General features: G+C 54.3%; 1 protein-coding gene and 1 pseudogene across 1 annotated transcript in view; one reads left to right on the top strand and one right to left on the bottom strand.

Moving 5' to 3' along the window:
• Ppl (periplakin) overlaps nt 1-1114 on the bottom strand; it is a 45514-nt gene extending 44400 nt beyond the window's left edge. Inside the window, exon 1 of the mRNA XM_004864836.3 lies at nt 922-1114. Coding sequence (XP_004864893.1) covers nt 922-983 — 62 coding nt within the window. The 5' untranslated portion in view covers nt 984-1114. The remainder of the gene's footprint in view (nt 1-921) is intronic.
• A 2168-nt stretch (nt 1115-3282) lies between these two features.
• Nucleotides 3283-11593, top strand: LOC147820972 (CTP synthase 1 pseudogene; annotated as a pseudogene).
• Nucleotides 11594-16238: the final 4645 nt, after the last annotated feature.

The raw sequence follows: 16238 nt of genomic DNA on the forward strand, positions 1-16238 counted from the left end.
GGGGGAGCAGGCCAGAGTCCGGAGTCTCCAGCCTTCCTGTGGCCTGGGGTGGGGGGTTTGGGGAGCTGATGGAGGGAACAGAGGGGGACTCCTACCTAAGGGTAGCTTTAGGGGACACTCCTGGCCGGGTCCCCACCTGCCTGGAGTTCCATGCGGGGAGCCCTCGTCGTTTTCCCAGGGGTGGCGGGGTGGGGTGAGAGGGCAAGGCAAGGGGCCGAAGTCTTGCCCCACTTTCAATCTCAGCATCTCCACGAGGCTCCCCCAACCGGTTATTAAGTGAACACATCGGGCTTATCAACACGGCCGTGGGCTGCTCTCAATGCAAACACATCAAGACATGTCATTCCCTTCCCAGGCCGCCCTGGGAACCCGCGACTCACAGACACCGCCAGTTTCGGAGCCAAGGAATGGGGGTGGGGGTGGGGAGAGACACACTCCTGAGAAATCCGGACACCGCCCAGCAGTCCCACAGAATGCGCCGTCCTGGAGGCAGGGGGTGCTTTTCCTGTGCCCCGCCGCCACCGCCTCTGGGCGTGGCTGGAGCGCAGAGAGGCCAGAGCCCGGCAGCAGGTGGCTCTCACTTCCCAACTCCGCAACGCCGCCAGGAGCACCTGCGCGCTCTCCAAAGCGCCCTGGGGAGCGCTGTTTCCGGGCCACCTGCTGCCTCTTTCAGACGCTCCGTTCTGCACTCCGTCGTCGGTGATTCTTAGACTCCCAGCCTAAGGGCGACCCTGGGACCCAGAAGTGTCCTGTACCCCCAACTCAGTTCCCCGCTGTCTAAGCTCCCCAGGTTGCGTTCCCTAGGCTCCTAGGGTCCTCCAGGCCACACTTAGAGGCCCGCTCTGGACGACCCTAGGGTCGCCCCCGAGTGGTGCCCCTAAAGCCTCGGGCGATGTTCCCCGGCGCTCAGGCGCCCCTCACCTCCGGGTCTGCACCGTAGGACTGTATTTGCCCTTGTTTCTCTTCCTGAAGAGCGAGTTCATGGTGGGGCGTGGGCGGCGGGGCACAGGTGAGCGGGCGGCACTGAGAGCCCCGAGTGCGGGCAGCCGCGGCGCAGGACACTACTCGCGAGGGGAGCAGCGCGCGGCTTCTCGCTTGGTGGCCGCTCCCCGGGAAGGTGGCGCCTACCTTCCCCGAGCGGGCGGGGCTTCAGCGCAACCCCGGCGAGGGCGGTGTCCGCGGGGCCCAACTGGTGAGGACGCGAAGCCAGGGCCGGACGCCGCCCCCGAGGACGGCCGGGGGACTCCAGAGGCCCTGCCCAGTCAGGGGCGCACGGGCCTCCGCGGCGAGCGCGCTGCCCCGCCCCCCACGCACCTGGGCCCTGGCGCGCTCCCTGGCAGAAGGCGCTCACCTGGTGCTGCGCTGCCGGAGCTCAGCGCGCTCCTCCTTTGGCAGACGCGAAGCTGGTTGCCCGGGCAGGTGTGGCCGAGATAGGGTGTGGGGCCATCTCTGTGCCCGGATGGCTGGTGAGTTACCTCAGGTGGTAGCAATGAGGATGGTGATTTTGAAAACGGGGCTCTGGAGCGCCGGCCAGAGCTCACAGCCTGATACCACACTTGATAAACTGAGACTCCTTTGCAAGGCGTTTTACTGCTCTTGGCTTCAATTTTCTTCTTCGTCAAAGGGTGATAACTATGCCCCAACATCTCAAAGAGCAGTGAGGAGATTCCTGCAAACAGTGCACACAAAGCGCTTGGCACAACTTACTGGCCAGAATGTTCTGGGAGCTTGGTTACTACTATCATTCAGGGCATCTAGGGTGGACAAAAAATCCTTTGAAACGTTCTCAACTCTAGGTCCCGGCACGACAGTAGTGCTGCATGGCTGCCATAAAAGCTTCTCGGTTCTGGTTCACAGTAGCCACATTGTACAGCTCGGCCAGAGTGTGTGTGTCTGTGGGGGGTCGGCAGTGGGGAAGGCTGCAATTGGACAGAAAACGAATCTAGGTAGGATTCATGCGGCCAACAGCTGGGGGCCTCAGGCTGCTCTGGAAGGGGGGGGGGCGTGCTTTCTGATCCCACCTGGGATGGAAGAGGTCCCGTGGTCTCCAAGGCGACACCAGCAGTCAGGTCCATTATGGCCAAAGGGCCATTAGAGATTCGACAGGGAGCAATGCAGTCTTACAGGCGTGGGGAGACAAAAACCCCAGACAGGGTGTCCAGATTCAAGTTCACCTGTCTAGATCTTCAGTCTGTTCTTTCCCCACCTGTTTCTTATTTATAAAATAAGGAGGTTGAAGCCAGGTGTGGTGATGTATCCATGTAATCCTAGCACTCTGGGAGGCTGAGGCAGGAGGATCACAAGTTCAAGGCCCACCTGGGCAATTTAGCAAGATCCAGTCTCAAAATTAAAAAAAAAAAAAGGTTGGTGAGCAATTGATGCCTGAGGACTTTTCCTGCCCCAGGCCCCAGATACCTAAGGCTACTCAGTGTCCTTCAGGCCATCTCTTTCCCCTGCCTCCAAAGGGTAGTGATTTCTACGTGTTGTTAAGGACTCCAGGAAAACCTTATCCTTACCAGGGCCTCTGAGGGCCGACTTGAGGGATGTGATTCCTCCTAGTCACTTCCAAAGGCATTTTCCTGGGCTAGGGTCTCTGTGGAGTCCTTTGTTCATTCCCTCATTCAAGACAGGTGCCACCTGCCTGACCTGGTCATGCCTGGCTCTGCTCAGGGCACATTGATGAGCAAAGGGAAAAGCCAGAACGCAGGGAAGAGCTTTTCTCTTGAGTGACTTGAATTCAGTCTTGAAGAGGGAGCACTTTGTGTGTGTGTGGTACTTGGGACTGAACCCAGGTCTTCACAATGAGCTATACTCCCAGCCCTGCCCTCTTACATTCTTGAGACAGAGTCTCACTAAGTTGCTAAGTTGCCCAGGCTGGGCTTGAACTTAGTGATCCTCCTGCCTCAGCCTCCCAGACTGCTGGGATCACAGGTGCACCCCTCTGGGGTCAGTGCACCTCCACTGACTTTTTGAAGAGAACTGAGGAAAAATGCAGGACTCCCCTCCAACCATCCAGAGGCAATGGTCCCAAGGTTTGCATCAGAATCTCTGGGGGTTGGGGAAGGTTGTAAAATGCAGATTCTAGGCTCTGGCACCCTTGAGGTCCTACCTGGGGAGTCTGGGAAGGGACCCAAGAATCAGAAGTGTTAATGAGTCCTCCTTCCACCTCTCTGAGAAGCCAGGAGAGAGAGAGAGAGAGAGAGAGAGAGAGAGAGAGAGAGAGAGAGAGAGAGAGAGAGAGAGAGAGAGAGAGTTTCTGCCTGCAGCCCCACAACCAAAAAAGCTACCCAGGAAACCTACCTTCCACCCTGCCCTGGTTCTGCCTGGCTCCCCTCTCCCAGCTGGCCAAGGCTGGTGTTCCTTGTGGGCAAGTAAGGGCTGGAGCAGTTCCCTTGCTTCTAAAGTGAGCTCCCTTCCGAGTCTGGGGCACCAAGGGCATGGGTCCTCCAGGCTGCTGCCTTGGGAGAAGGTGTCAGAGAGGACCCAGAGTTTCAGAACTCAGGTGTGTAGGGTGGAGGTGGGGGGACCTGGGACCATAGAAGCCAGAGCTCCACCCTCATAGACCCTTCCTCACAGGGGGGCTGGACAGGGACTCTGTTAGTCTTGCCTGCACACTCTCCCCTTTAGTGTCCTTCTTTTCCCTGACCCTATAGGGGGGCTCTCTAGCCCGAATTCCATCTCTATGACACTGTTGCTGGAGGAGGAAGCTCTGGAGACCCCTGACAGCCACGAGGGAAGTTGGTTAAATAGGCCAGGGTGGGTGGACACGGGGAAGACTTCATAGCTGGAAAAGAAAAGTGGACAAATGGACAGAAGACACTCACAGGGTAAGGGCCAGAGGTTCAGTGCAAGAGAGAGCACAGCTAGTTTGTTGGAGAGAGAGAGAGGGAGAGGGAGAAGGGAAGGGAGGGGAAGAAGGGGGAGGGAGGGAGCATGTGTGCAGTATGCTTTTGTATACACAGACACTTCTAGAAGGGCTCATGAGAAGCTTTAGCTGTGTTCCCTCAGGAGGAACAAGAGAGAAATCTGAGTTTTCACTGGGGAAAGAAGGCAGACAGCCTAAATAGACCAGGTTTGAGTCCCTGCTCAGACCCTTTCAGTCATTTTGTCTCTCTGAGCCTCAATTTCCCTCACTTGTGAAGTGGGCAAGTGGGGCGTCAGCTCCCTGGGGTGAGATGCTGTGACTTAAACAGCTAGCAGGGCCCTGGTGGTGGGAGGGGGCCTTAGCAAAGGAGAGGGGACAGTATCTGCAGCTGGAGGATTTTTGCTTGTGTGTCCTTGGGGTAGCCTCTGCACTGGAGCTCTGAATATGGTCAAAACACAGGCTTCTGGGAGCTTTGAAGCCCCCAGCCCACAATGCCTGGGAAGGTGAAGGTGGGTTTGAACAAGGGAGTTGGGCCAGATTTCTCCAGGTCAACAGGCCTGTAGCTCAGCCACTGAATACCTGATGACATTGATAGCGGGGATGCCTTCTCCTCTCATCAAGGGTGAACTCTGCCAGGCAACATGGCAGGTGCCCAGTGTGGTTCCGCTGGTTGGATCCACCCCACCCCCCAGCCAGGGAAGAGGGTGAAGTGGGCCAGAGCCCCGTCCGGGAGTTGGCCAGCTCTTGGCTTTGTTTCCAGGGCAGGGAGCCTGGCTGTGAAAGGCATGGTGCCCAGCTGAGCTGGTGCTTGGTTAGCCGGTGCATAGTATGGCCCCCACCACCACCTGCAAGGGGAGGGGGTGCTGGGCCTGTGCTGACTCAGCCTGGGCTGGCCCAGGGCTGGTGGAGAGAATGAGCAGGTTTAGGGAGGATTCAAGCCATGCCTGTCCATCCTCCCTGTCCATGCTCTGAGAGCTGGGCTCCGAGCTGGTGTGGCTGTGTGTGTGTGCTCGGGTGTGTGCACACATGGACACCGAACATCTCTGGGCAGGCCGGACAGGGTGGGGTCTCTGTTCCCGAAGTGCATCCTCCCCTGGGCAGATGGGAGTTGTTTGGATCTGAGGAGGCCTCTCCTGCCCAGTGACTCATCCCCTCCGTGGCCCTGGATGGGGACCTGCTGCTTCCCTCCAACGTCGGGAGGGTGTTTGCTCTCCTGGGTTTGCTCGATGACCTGTTAACCCCTTGGAGATGGCACCTGCAGGGCCCTCCCAGTCCCTGGCAACCTGGTGACTCTCAGCCCCTGAAACCCATCCCCTTCTGCAGCCAGACCTGGAGGCTTCATCTCCTGAAGGGTCCCACAGACCTCTGTTTGTTGTTTTTGTTCTCCAGCAGCTGGAGAGGTGCTCACTTGGGCTCAGCCAGCAAACCAGTTTGGAACCAGAAGGGCGGCATTCCCCCAGCTGGAGAGGGCACAGCCTGTCCCTCACTGGGTGGATCCAGGCTTCGGTCTCCTGCTCAGGCCCAGGTTCTTCCTCCATAGACATCTTCCCTGGCTCCAACTCTATCCAAACCCCGACCCGGGGAACTTTAAAAAATACAGATTCTGGGGCCTCCCTGAGATGATGTGGTTATGTGAGTATCAGTAGGGGCCAGTATTTTTGCATTTTGAAAAACACCTCTCCCCTGGGATCTCTGAGCCACTCAGAGAAACACAGCTGTGGACAGAGACAGAGATGGAGAACTCTGGGCCTGGCCCCCAAGGCTTTTAAGCTCAAAGCCAACCTAGATTTGAATCCTGGCTTTGCCATACACCCAGCTGTGTAACTTTAGGCAGGTGGCTTAACCTCTCTGGATCTCTCTGGATCTGGGTTCCCCATCTGTAAAAGGGGGAAGAGCCAATGTATATTAGTGTGCAGAGCACCTGGCATGGAGGCTTTTCTCCTCCTGCCTTCCAAGGGGGAAGGAGGGCCTAGCCTAACTTCACCTTGTGTGGGTTTTTTTCACCCTGTGTTTTGTAACATGTGTTTTCTTTTCTTGCAGGACAATGCAAAGGATGGAAAATCATGCTAGACCTCTATCTCACATGGGCTGACTCACACTCCGGCTGGGCTCGGGCCAGGGAACCCCCCTCAACAGCCCCCTGGGGCCACAGAGGAGGCCTGGCCTTGGCAAGGGACAGGAGAGGGTCCACGGTGACTCACATGCTCTGCCTGCCCCTGAGTCATCCTGGGAGAATGTGCCTTGGAACCCCACCCACCTGGGCCCCTGGCAGCCTACTCCAACCTGGCCACCTTGCCCTGCCTGAGGGGACAGCCCCACCCCATTGCCACCCCAGGGAGTCTTGCTCCACTGACTCCCTGCTGGGCCTTCCTAGATGCAGTTGTACTTCTGCAAAATATTGAAACAACGCCTGACTTTCTTGACTAGCAGCTCCTCTAAGCCCCAGCTGCCCTGGTTCTGCCCCTAGGACCTAGCTATGGACACGTCAACCTTCTTTTGGCTCAGCAGGAGGGGCCTCCTGGGCTCTGCCACAACCACAGGCTCTGGCCACCCAAGTTGCCCTCAGCCCATTTGCAGACCCAGGCCTCAGTTTCAGGCATCTCATCTCTAACCCTAGGCCACCTCCAACACGGTCTGCTGCATGTCCCTGGGCCTCTCACACCAGGTTGTGCAGGCTGCCCAGAGAGGAGGGCACCCTGGCAGGGCAGATGGAGCTGGGTAGGGCCCGGCAGGCAGGGCCAGGCCTGGGATCCCTGCAGGACAACGTGCCCAGCCCAGCCCAGTGCCCATCCTCCCCTCCACACCCAGGCTGCTTCCTTTCCACTGCCTCTCCAGCCCTGCCCAGCTCCCACTGCCCAGACCTGCGGGGCTGCATTCTAGGCCCAGGGCCAGGGTGTGACTGACCCTGGGCTGGCCCAGGTCAGCAGGTCAGGACCCCATTCCCTCAAAAGCCTAGCGACCTAAGGGATAGATGGGATGGGCCACGAGCGGCCATCCACAACATCAAATCAGACTTTAGCTTGAAGCCAAGCCTGGTTTGACTCCTGACTTGGCCATGCTCCAGGTTGTGTGACCTTGGAAGGTGGCTTAACCTCTCTGTGATCTTGGGGGCATGGCTTGCCCTCTCTATAAAACGTGAATAGCTGGGCATGGTGGCGCATGCCTGTAGTCCCAGCACTTGGGAGGCTGAGGCAGGAGGATCACTTGTGAGTTTGAGGCCAGCCTGGACTATATACTGAATTCAGGGCCAGCCTGAACTACAAAGGGAGACACTGCCTCAAAAAAAAAAACCCAAAAAAACCTAGAATTTCATCAATAAATGGTGCTCAATAAATGCTGGGCTGGGGATTTAGCTCAGTGGTGCTGTGCTTGCCTGGCAAGTGTAAGGTCCTGAGTTTGATCCCCGGTACCAAAAAAAAGAGAAGAAAATGGGACTAGCTAGTGAGCTGAGCTGTTAAATCCAAGCCCCTCCACTTTCTAGCTGGGGCACCCTGGGCAAATGCCTTCACCCCTCTGAACCTCAGAGAAGCTTCTCTGTCTACAAAATGGGCTCACTGGCCCCAGCTCCATAGGGTCGCAAAGAGTCAGTGAAGTAAGACAGGAAATGATGACAAACAATGACAATTTTGTTGAGTGTTGTGTGTGCCCAGCCCTGTGCTAAGGGCTTGGCATTATCCTTCAGCTTTATTGAGATTGGACGTGATGAAGTACCCATTCTTAACTTGTATGGCCTGATAAGCTTTGATGTAATCACCCAGCCATGAAACTATCATCGTAATGAAGGGTGACAACTCCTCTGCTTCCTCTCACCAGCTTGCAGTGTGGCCCCTGAGCTCCCATGGCATGAAATGCCTGAAGGCCATCTGAGAGTACTCAGGGTTCAAACCCTTGTCCCCACCACTTATTGCTAGCAATAGCCAGTGTGGAAGTCAGATGAGGTGCTCAAGGTCTTGTTGAAGGAATGAATGAGAGCCCCAATGCACTAGGGTGGCCCCCAGGGAAGTTCCCCAGAGGAGGGCCAGGCAAGGGTCCCTGAGCAGAACTCTGGCAGGAGCGGAGGGCTTTGTTTCTTCAGTCATTCATCCATCCAGTATTTATTGAGCACTTACTGTGTGACAAATCCTGTTCCAGTAACTGAGGACTGCAGATCCATATATTGGTCGAAGGCCCTCAGTGAGCTCGCTATAGAGGAGGGTGAGGATGGGGAGATGTTTCCAGTTCCAGTCACATGAAGGTGACTCTCCTGTGTCCTCAAGGTTAGCAAAGTGTGCAGTGTGGACAAAGATGCCTTCAATTGGGGGTCTGGGGACTTGCGAGGGAAGCAGTCAGACCCAAGGTTGGGAGTGGTTGGGATGAGTTGAGGAAGGGGAAACCCTCCCTTGCAAGGACCTTGGGGGCATTACTGTCATTGCCATGGCAACCAGGCTCCTATTACCCATATGCCCTCCCAGTGCCTCTGTCAGAGGCTCTCATCCATTTATGGACCATCTACTGTATGACCAGCCCTGGGGAGACAGTGGCAAACACCCTTATATTCACAGCACCTCATCTGGGGAGCGGAATGGGACAGAAAGACAGACAACCACATTTTAACAATGAAATAGAGCCAGGCATAGTGGGGCACATCTATAATCCCAGCACTCTGGGAGGCTGAGGCAGGATGGTTGCAAGTTTGAGCCCAGCTTGGGCAACTTAATAACTTGAGGAGACCCTGTCTCAAAAAGTAAAAAAATGGGGCCGGGGATTTAGCTCAGTGGTTTCGCCACCCGCTGCGCAAGTTCAAGGACCCAAGTTCGATCCCTGGTACCAAAAAAAAAAAGTTAAAAAATGATGAAGATGGCCTAGAACCTCAAGTGTGTGTTATTGAGCTTGGTGGGAGAGTAGGAGATATCGAAAGCATGCCTTTCATTGAGGCCTTCCGGCAGTTCCAGTTCAAGGTCAAAGAGGAGAACTTTTGTAATATCCATGTCAGTCTAGCTCCACAGCTAAGTTCAACAGGGGAACAGAAGGCAAAACCCACCCAAAACAGTGTTCTGGAACTTAGAGGGCTTGGGCTTTCCTCAGACTTGGTTGTGTGCAGGTACTCAAATCCTCTGGATACATCTGTGAAAGAGAAAATATCAATGTTCTGCCAAGTGGACCCTGAACAAGTGATCTGTGTCCATGATGTCTCAACTACCTACTGAGTCCCCTTGATGTTAGAAGAGAAAGGGGTTGTAGATTATTTTCTTCGAAGACTTGACCTTCCTGTTGAGAGGCAGCCACAAAAAATGCTGGTGAAGTGGAAAGAGATGGCAGACAGATACAATCGATTGCTAGAGATCTGTTCTATTGCCCTTGTGAGGCAATACACCAAGTTCTCAGATTCATATGCTTCAGTCATTAAACCTCTAGAGCATTCTGCATTGGCAATCAACCACAAATTGGAAATTAAATACATAGATTCCACAGACCTGGAGCTGAGCACCATGCAGGAGGAGCCCGTGTGCTACCACGAGGGCTGGCAGAAGCTCTGTAGTGCCCATGAAGTGCTCGTTCCAGGACGGTTTGGTGTTCAAGGAACTGAAGGAAAAATCCAAGCAATTTCCTGGGCTTGGAAGCAGAAAAAGCCTTTTTTGGGTGTGTGCTTAGGAATGCAGTAGGCAGTGGTTGAATTTTCAAGACGTGCTGGGATGGCAAGATATGAATTCTACAGAGTTTGACCCTAAGACCAGTCATCCTGTGGTCATAGAGATGCCAGATCCCTGGGCAGATGGGCAGAACCATGAGGCTGGACAAGCGGAGAACCCTGTTCCAGACCAAGAACTCGGTTATGAGGAAACTATGGAGAAGCAGACTAGTTGGAAGAAAGGCATCAACATAGATTTGAGGTGAATCCAGTCTTGAAAAAGTGCCTGGAAGAGCAAGGCTTGAAATTTGTTGGCCAAAACGTTGAAGGCAAGAGGATGGAGATTGCGGAGTTGGAAGATCATCCTTTCTTTGTTTGAGTTCAGTACCACCCCGAGTTCCTGTCCAGGCCTATCAAGCCCTCCCCACCCTACCTTGGCCTCCTCCTGGCCTCCGTGGGGCAGCTTCCTCATCACCTCCAGAAAGGCTGCAGGCTCTCACCCAGGGACACCTACAGTGACAGAAGTGAGAGCAGTTCTCCTGACTGAAATCACTGAACTGAAATTTCCATCAATAAATCACAACTGATCTGGAGATTCAAGAGAACCTTTGACTTTGATGGAGTTTACCGCTATGATTTTACATTTGGCTTTTGACACTTCTTTTTTTTAAAATTAATTGTATTGGTACATTTTAGATATATATATAATGATAGCATTCGTCGTAGGGAATTTGTACCTGTACATGATATATATATCTTGATTCTTCTTTTTTCCCTAATCCCTCCCATCCCTCAGCACTTCTTTTAAATTATGTTTTTATTAAGATTATTTTATTATGGAGAAAGGCATTCGGAAAACTGTCATTTGCATGTTCCATCATGGATACTGGCTCCTTTGACTGTATGTCCTGCCTGTTGTGTGTACAGCTTCTTTGTAGTTCCTCAGGTTCTGAGATGAGAAGCCGGACATCAGGTCAGGAAGTGATGGCTAGGGCTAGTAGAGGGCCCGTCAACCTTGTTTCTCCAACTACCTCGCGTCATCATGGGTTGGAGTGTATTGCCTCTTGCTTTCCTGTGGGTGCCTGGGCCATTAGTGTGCCATGTGGACTCGCCAAAACCAGAAGGTCCTGCAGCTTGTACCACTGATGACGTTTGCTGCTGGTAACCTGTGTGTGCAGCTTGCCTCTAAGAGCCATGAAACCAGAGCTAAAACCTCACTGCTGCTCCAAATTGATGGGGACTCTCGGGGCCAGCTATAGCTGGTCCTCGTCATCCAAAGGACAGTTTGATGGCACGTGTAGCCATGAGAAGCCTGTGTCTCTGAAGTGTGGTTTTAAACCCCTGTGCTGCTTCTTGTTCCTGAGGCTGGGGACACTCCTTGCATCAAGGGTTCACTTAAAAACACCTTTGGGGAAATTGCCCCTAAAACCCTCATCTATAGACAGCTTTGACTTGAGGGTGCTTTCTTCTTCCAGAATGGTGTTACTATAGGTGAGGCGCAATATGGGGAGCTATTTTCTTACTGTGATAAAATAAATGGCACAGCCATGTGCTCACTTTATTCTGACTGAACTCGATGTACACTCTAATTTAAGAAATAAACAATGCAGAAAAAAGAAAAAAAAGTAAAAACATGGGCTGGGGATGCAGTTCAGTACAAAGGCCCTGGGTTCAAGCCCTAGAACAAGGAGGAGGAGGAAAAAGAGAAGGAGAAGAAGAAGAGGGAGGAGGAAGAGAAGAAATAATAAATGGCCCAAGGGCCCAGTAGTAGGGGAGTGGGGTATCACACGGCCTCCACAGTCGGGGTGGGTGAACAGGCTGGGGAATGTGGGGGTCTGGAGGCCTCGAAGGCAGGAACCCTGGGATGTGGTCCGTGAGTTGCGATAGCAGGTGCTGTGTTTTTGCTGTGTACGATTTAAACAGAGCTGCCCGAGTCTCTGTGAGCGTGCCCTCCCCTGTCGGCCCGTGCCCTCTGCATCTGCCTAGGCCCTTTGTCCACTTTCTCTGCTGAGGTCAAGCATTCCTGCCTGGGACCCAGTGGCCAAGCCCCCTCCCCGGCCACTGTCTGTTACAGGCTCAGGCTTAATCCCGTGCCTGGGCGAGGGCCCCAGGGATGTGAGTCAGCCCCAGTCAGCTCTGCACAATGCTCCCTCCTCCTGGCCTTGGGGACAATGCTCCCATCCGGGCCATCCTGTCACCTGTAAAGGGCCCCGTCCCTTCAGGCATGTGCTGGGGATGCTCTGGCGCAGGAGCTGCTGAGCAGTGGGAGTGTGGCTGGGTCACTGAAGAAGGCAGTGTGAGCTCTATGGTCTACATCAGTAGTGGCGAACCTATGGCACTTTGCAATAATTAAGTGGGTTTTGGGTTGCAGTTTGGGTAGTCGGGCTCTAACAGGTTCGCCATCCCTGGTCTATGCTGTCCTTCGGGAAGACACTGTTCTGATGTGAATATGTGTGTAATATGCTTAGGTGAATGTACTCCGTAGCCGTAGTTTAACTGATGTGTACTTGAGAGGCTGCATGTGTCCGTTGGCTGTGGCTGTCAGAGAGCCTGGCCATCCTGGACAGGGGCAGTGGAGCCTCAGGCACTGAGCGCAGGGTCCCCATAGTCCTTTGGATGGGCCAGGCTTTGTGCTTTGGGGCCATGGCCCCTGTCACCTGCCAGGTCCCTGATCCAAAACCATCTGGGTGGGCAGAATCCCACACTGTCACTGTCAGGCTCCTGTCTGTGCCGCTGAGGAAGGGCTCTCAAGCTCCCTCTCGTGGTTCTCTGTCTCTTTCCCAGCACGGTCTCCAAAGCCCCTCTCAGGCTCATGCAGCAGCATCTGCCTGGATCAGAGATCCAGGAGCTTTCAGGCCTCAGCCAGACCTCTACAGCAACTGTCTCCCTCTTCCCCACTCCTCTTCCCTGCTGCCTCCTCCACTACAGTCTGTTCTCAACACAGCAGCCTGCGGCTAAGGCAGAAGTCACTGGACTCTCCCTCACCTCCCAGCCAGTCCAAGTCCCTCAGCTCAAATCAGACAACCCAGGAGACACCCACCCACTTCTCCTCTGCCATCTCCCTCTGCTCACTCTGCCCTGCACACACTGATCACCTCCCAGTTCTCCGAGCACACAGAGCACACCTTGCCTCAGGGCCTTTGCACTGGCAGGCTCGATCTCTGTACACCCTACCCTGCTCTTCCTTCAAGTCTTTGCTACTCATGTCCTCTTCTCAGTGAGGCCCACAGGCACCTGTCTACACTCCCTCACCTCTACTGTCCCCACCAGAGCGCTCAGTGTAATCTGATCCACCACAGAAGTGAATCCCTGTTGCAACTCTGCTGCTGCTTCTCTGGTTTATGCGGTTTTGTTTTTCTCCCAGGATGGAGCCCAGGGCTTCTCACATGCTGGGGACGTGCTCTGCTCCTGAGGCACACCCCAGGCCTTGTTTCGGCCCCTTCCACGTGCATGTCCCTGTTCCCCTGGTACTGCATGGCCCTCAGTGTGTCGCTGCATGGAGCCTGGGCACAGGGAGAGCGTGTGGCAAGGGGAGGAGCTGGAGTCCAGACACTGCCCCCCCACGCTTAGGAGAAGCAGGGCATGCACCCCCACATGCCTCAGGGGCTCTTGGGCTGGGCCCAGTGAGCTCTGAGGACCAGGACCCCTTCCCCACAGGGTCCCCCTCAGCAGGATCCTGTGGGGCTTGAGTGGGCAGGGCATACCAAGCCTCCATTTCCCAGTGCTGGGGTACAGTGGCAGCTGTGGAGTGTCCCCTGGGCTGTCCCCTCTAAGTAACTGGGCACCCAGGCTGCAGAGCCTGTCCCTTGTCCCTTTTCCTCAGCTCCAGCTGGGACTACAGGGCTTGGCTCCTGTGTTCTGCTTCAGAGTGGGCTGAGACCTCTCCCTGCAGGTGGCTGGAGCCATCAGACTAAGGGCAGAAAGGGGATCCTGTGCAGCCCACAGAAGCTTTACACCAGGGAGACCAACTTTAGATCTCTGACCTCTGGAAATGTGAAGCTATATGTCTGTATTGTTTTTCAAGCCACAAGATTGTGGTTGCCACAGGGACCAGTACAGGGCTTACTTCTCCACTGTTCAGGGGCTGTCTGCACCATCAGGATGACAAGGGCCAAAGCAGGGTCTTGGAAGTAGAGAACAGAGGGTGCAGGGTGGGTCTCTTCTCCCACCCTCTGCCCCTTGACCTTGGGCACCCTGGAGGCAAAAGAGTGATCCCCGCAGTGACCATTAAGCCACTTTAAGAACATGAAGCACATCACATTTTTCCTGCAGCTACCACCACTATCTATCCCCAGGACTCTTCCACCTTGTGAAACTGGGACGATGCCGTGTTCATCAGTCTCCTCATGTCCTACCCCCAGCCCTGGCAACCACCGTTGTACTTTCTGTCTCTAGGACTTTGACCTCCTGGGGACCTGGTGTGAGCGAAACTCAGCAGCACCTGGCCTTTTGTGGCTGGTGTCTCACTCAGCAGTGTCTTCCCATCCGTCCCCGTGGTGGTGTGTGTGTCAGTGACTCCCAAGGCTGGATAACATTCATGGTACCGGGGACATTGTGGCCAGACAGCTGGGAGTAACAGGGCCAGAATGTGCACCAGGCACCCACCTGACCATGGAGCCTCCCGCACCCCCACAATACCACACTGACTCCCCTGAAGCCTCCCTTCCTCTGGCCTCTTCTCTCCACACCAAGGGCTCCTCTGCTCTGCAAGGCCTGGGCTTCTACTCCCCATTGGATGGGACCTTTGCTCCATGGGCCGGTGGCATGGTGGCACCTGGAAACCTTTGTGGGAATGAGCTGACTTGGGGACAGGCTGGGGGTTCAGGGTGAGTCAGATTCCCCCAGACTCAGCCTCTGCCCACTCAAGGCTGCCCAGTGACTGGGACCACTCCATGGAGTTGTGCAGGCCACAGCTGACGGCCCTCAAGTTTCCCCAATCCAAGAGGCCTCTGGGCTATGGCTGTGCTTTGAGAGTTGGGGAGAAAGGGCACAATTTAGAGACAGCCAGGGGCAAATGAGATGAGTGGCTGTGGGAGCTGGAGAAGCAGGAAGGAGGAGCAACAGCTTACTGGGGACAGTCATCCTTCATCCATTCTGAAACTAGACAGTGGCGATGGCTGCACAACCTCGTGAATGTACTAACAACCACTGAGCTGCACACTAAGAGACTGTTAGAATGGTAATGTATATGAGTGCTTCACCACAATAAGAAAGGGGGAAGAGCGGGGATCATGATACGTGCCTGAAATCCCAGCCCTCTTGGAGGCTCAGGCAGGAGGATTGCAAGTTGGAGCCCAGCTTGGGTAATTTAGCAACTTAGCAAGTACCCTATCTCAAAATTAAAAAAAAATAAAAAAGGGCTGGGGGTGTAGCTCAGTGCAAAAGTCGTGGGTTCAATCTCTAGTACTGGAACAAAAAAATGTGTGAAGACTCACCCTGTCTTCCTGAGTCTCTCCAATTTCAGCACTGTCTCAGGGATCCAAGGCCTAGTTCAAGGGCCATTCCTGTTCCCCCAGGGGTGGGCCTTGGACCTTCTCACTCCTGCCTCACTCCTAACTTTTCCTGTTCTTGCCACACTGAGCATCCGACTGAGGACATTTTCCACAGGATGCCCCATAGGGGCATCAAATCTGGATTGGGTCCAGTGTTTTAATCAAATATGTTTCTAATTTCCTGTGGCAGTGGCCCATCTGCTGGGAAGATGTCCAAAGATTTGGGGTAGTTTGTGGGCTTGCCCAAACCCACCTCCTCACAAGGTAGCTTTGGCTGGGCTGAAGATCCTGCCTTGGGTTCGGCTTCAAACTCCAGCACCCCCAGGGGACCATGCCACCCTTCCAGTACTCTCCATCTGGGCACAGGGTGCCCGGATCTCTTGCAGCTAGGCTTGGAAATCACATCCACCGGGCACTTCAGCTGCATCCCTAGGGGGAGAGGACACTGGAGAACCGTAGTCCTGGGGTTGAGTCTCTTACTAGCAGTGTGACTGTCCTTACTTGTAAAATGATGTTGACTAAAACGGTTTTAAGGCTTTTTAAAGAATTGAGGGGAGTTAAAACATAAAATTAACCATCTTAATGTGTACACATTGTTGGCATTTAGGACATTCTCAATGTTGTGCAACCACAATCTCTACCAAGTTCTTTTCCTAATTACAGGGGTTGTTTTGAGAATTAAATGCATGAATGTTTGTAAATCTTTAGAATAGTGCCTGGAATAGTAAATGCAAGGGTGGAGTGCTTGTCCTGGGTCCATCCCTTGCACATGTGCACATGCACACACACAGAGACACGCACACACACACAAAGGAAAGAAGGAAAGGAGGTGGGAAGGTGGAAAGAAGGAAGGAAGAAGGGAAAAAAATTTAACAAAAATAAGGGTGGGAATAATTAGTAGTAGAATATGGCTAAAAATAGGTGACGCACAGTACGTGGTGGTGATATTGTTAGTTCCCTTCTCGTGGGTGGGAGGAGGAGGGAGCGAAGTTCTCACTCCCTTTGGGGTCCCAATTTCGGCACTGCGCTGTGCACTTAAAGGCATGCGTCCCCCCCGCCCCCCCCTCGCCGCGCAGTCACGCCCTCCCTCAAGGTGAGAAGGTGAGGCAGAGGCGGTGACTTATTTACCTTTCCCGCTGGCAACATCAGCTAACAGTTTGGGTGTTCACTGTGTGCCCAGGCAGAGCTGCGAGTTCCCTGGATGAGCTCGACCAGGGACAATGATCCCAGGACCCCAGGTCACCTAGCAACCCGCCGCTGTAGTCGTTCCAGG

This window comes from Heterocephalus glaber, unplaced genomic scaffold (assembly GCF_053883595.1).
Source record: "Heterocephalus glaber isolate CG9 unplaced genomic scaffold, H.glaber_assembly_v1.0 deba00001781, whole genome shotgun sequence".
NCBI lineage: Eukaryota > Metazoa > Chordata > Mammalia > Rodentia > Bathyergidae > Heterocephalus > Heterocephalus glaber.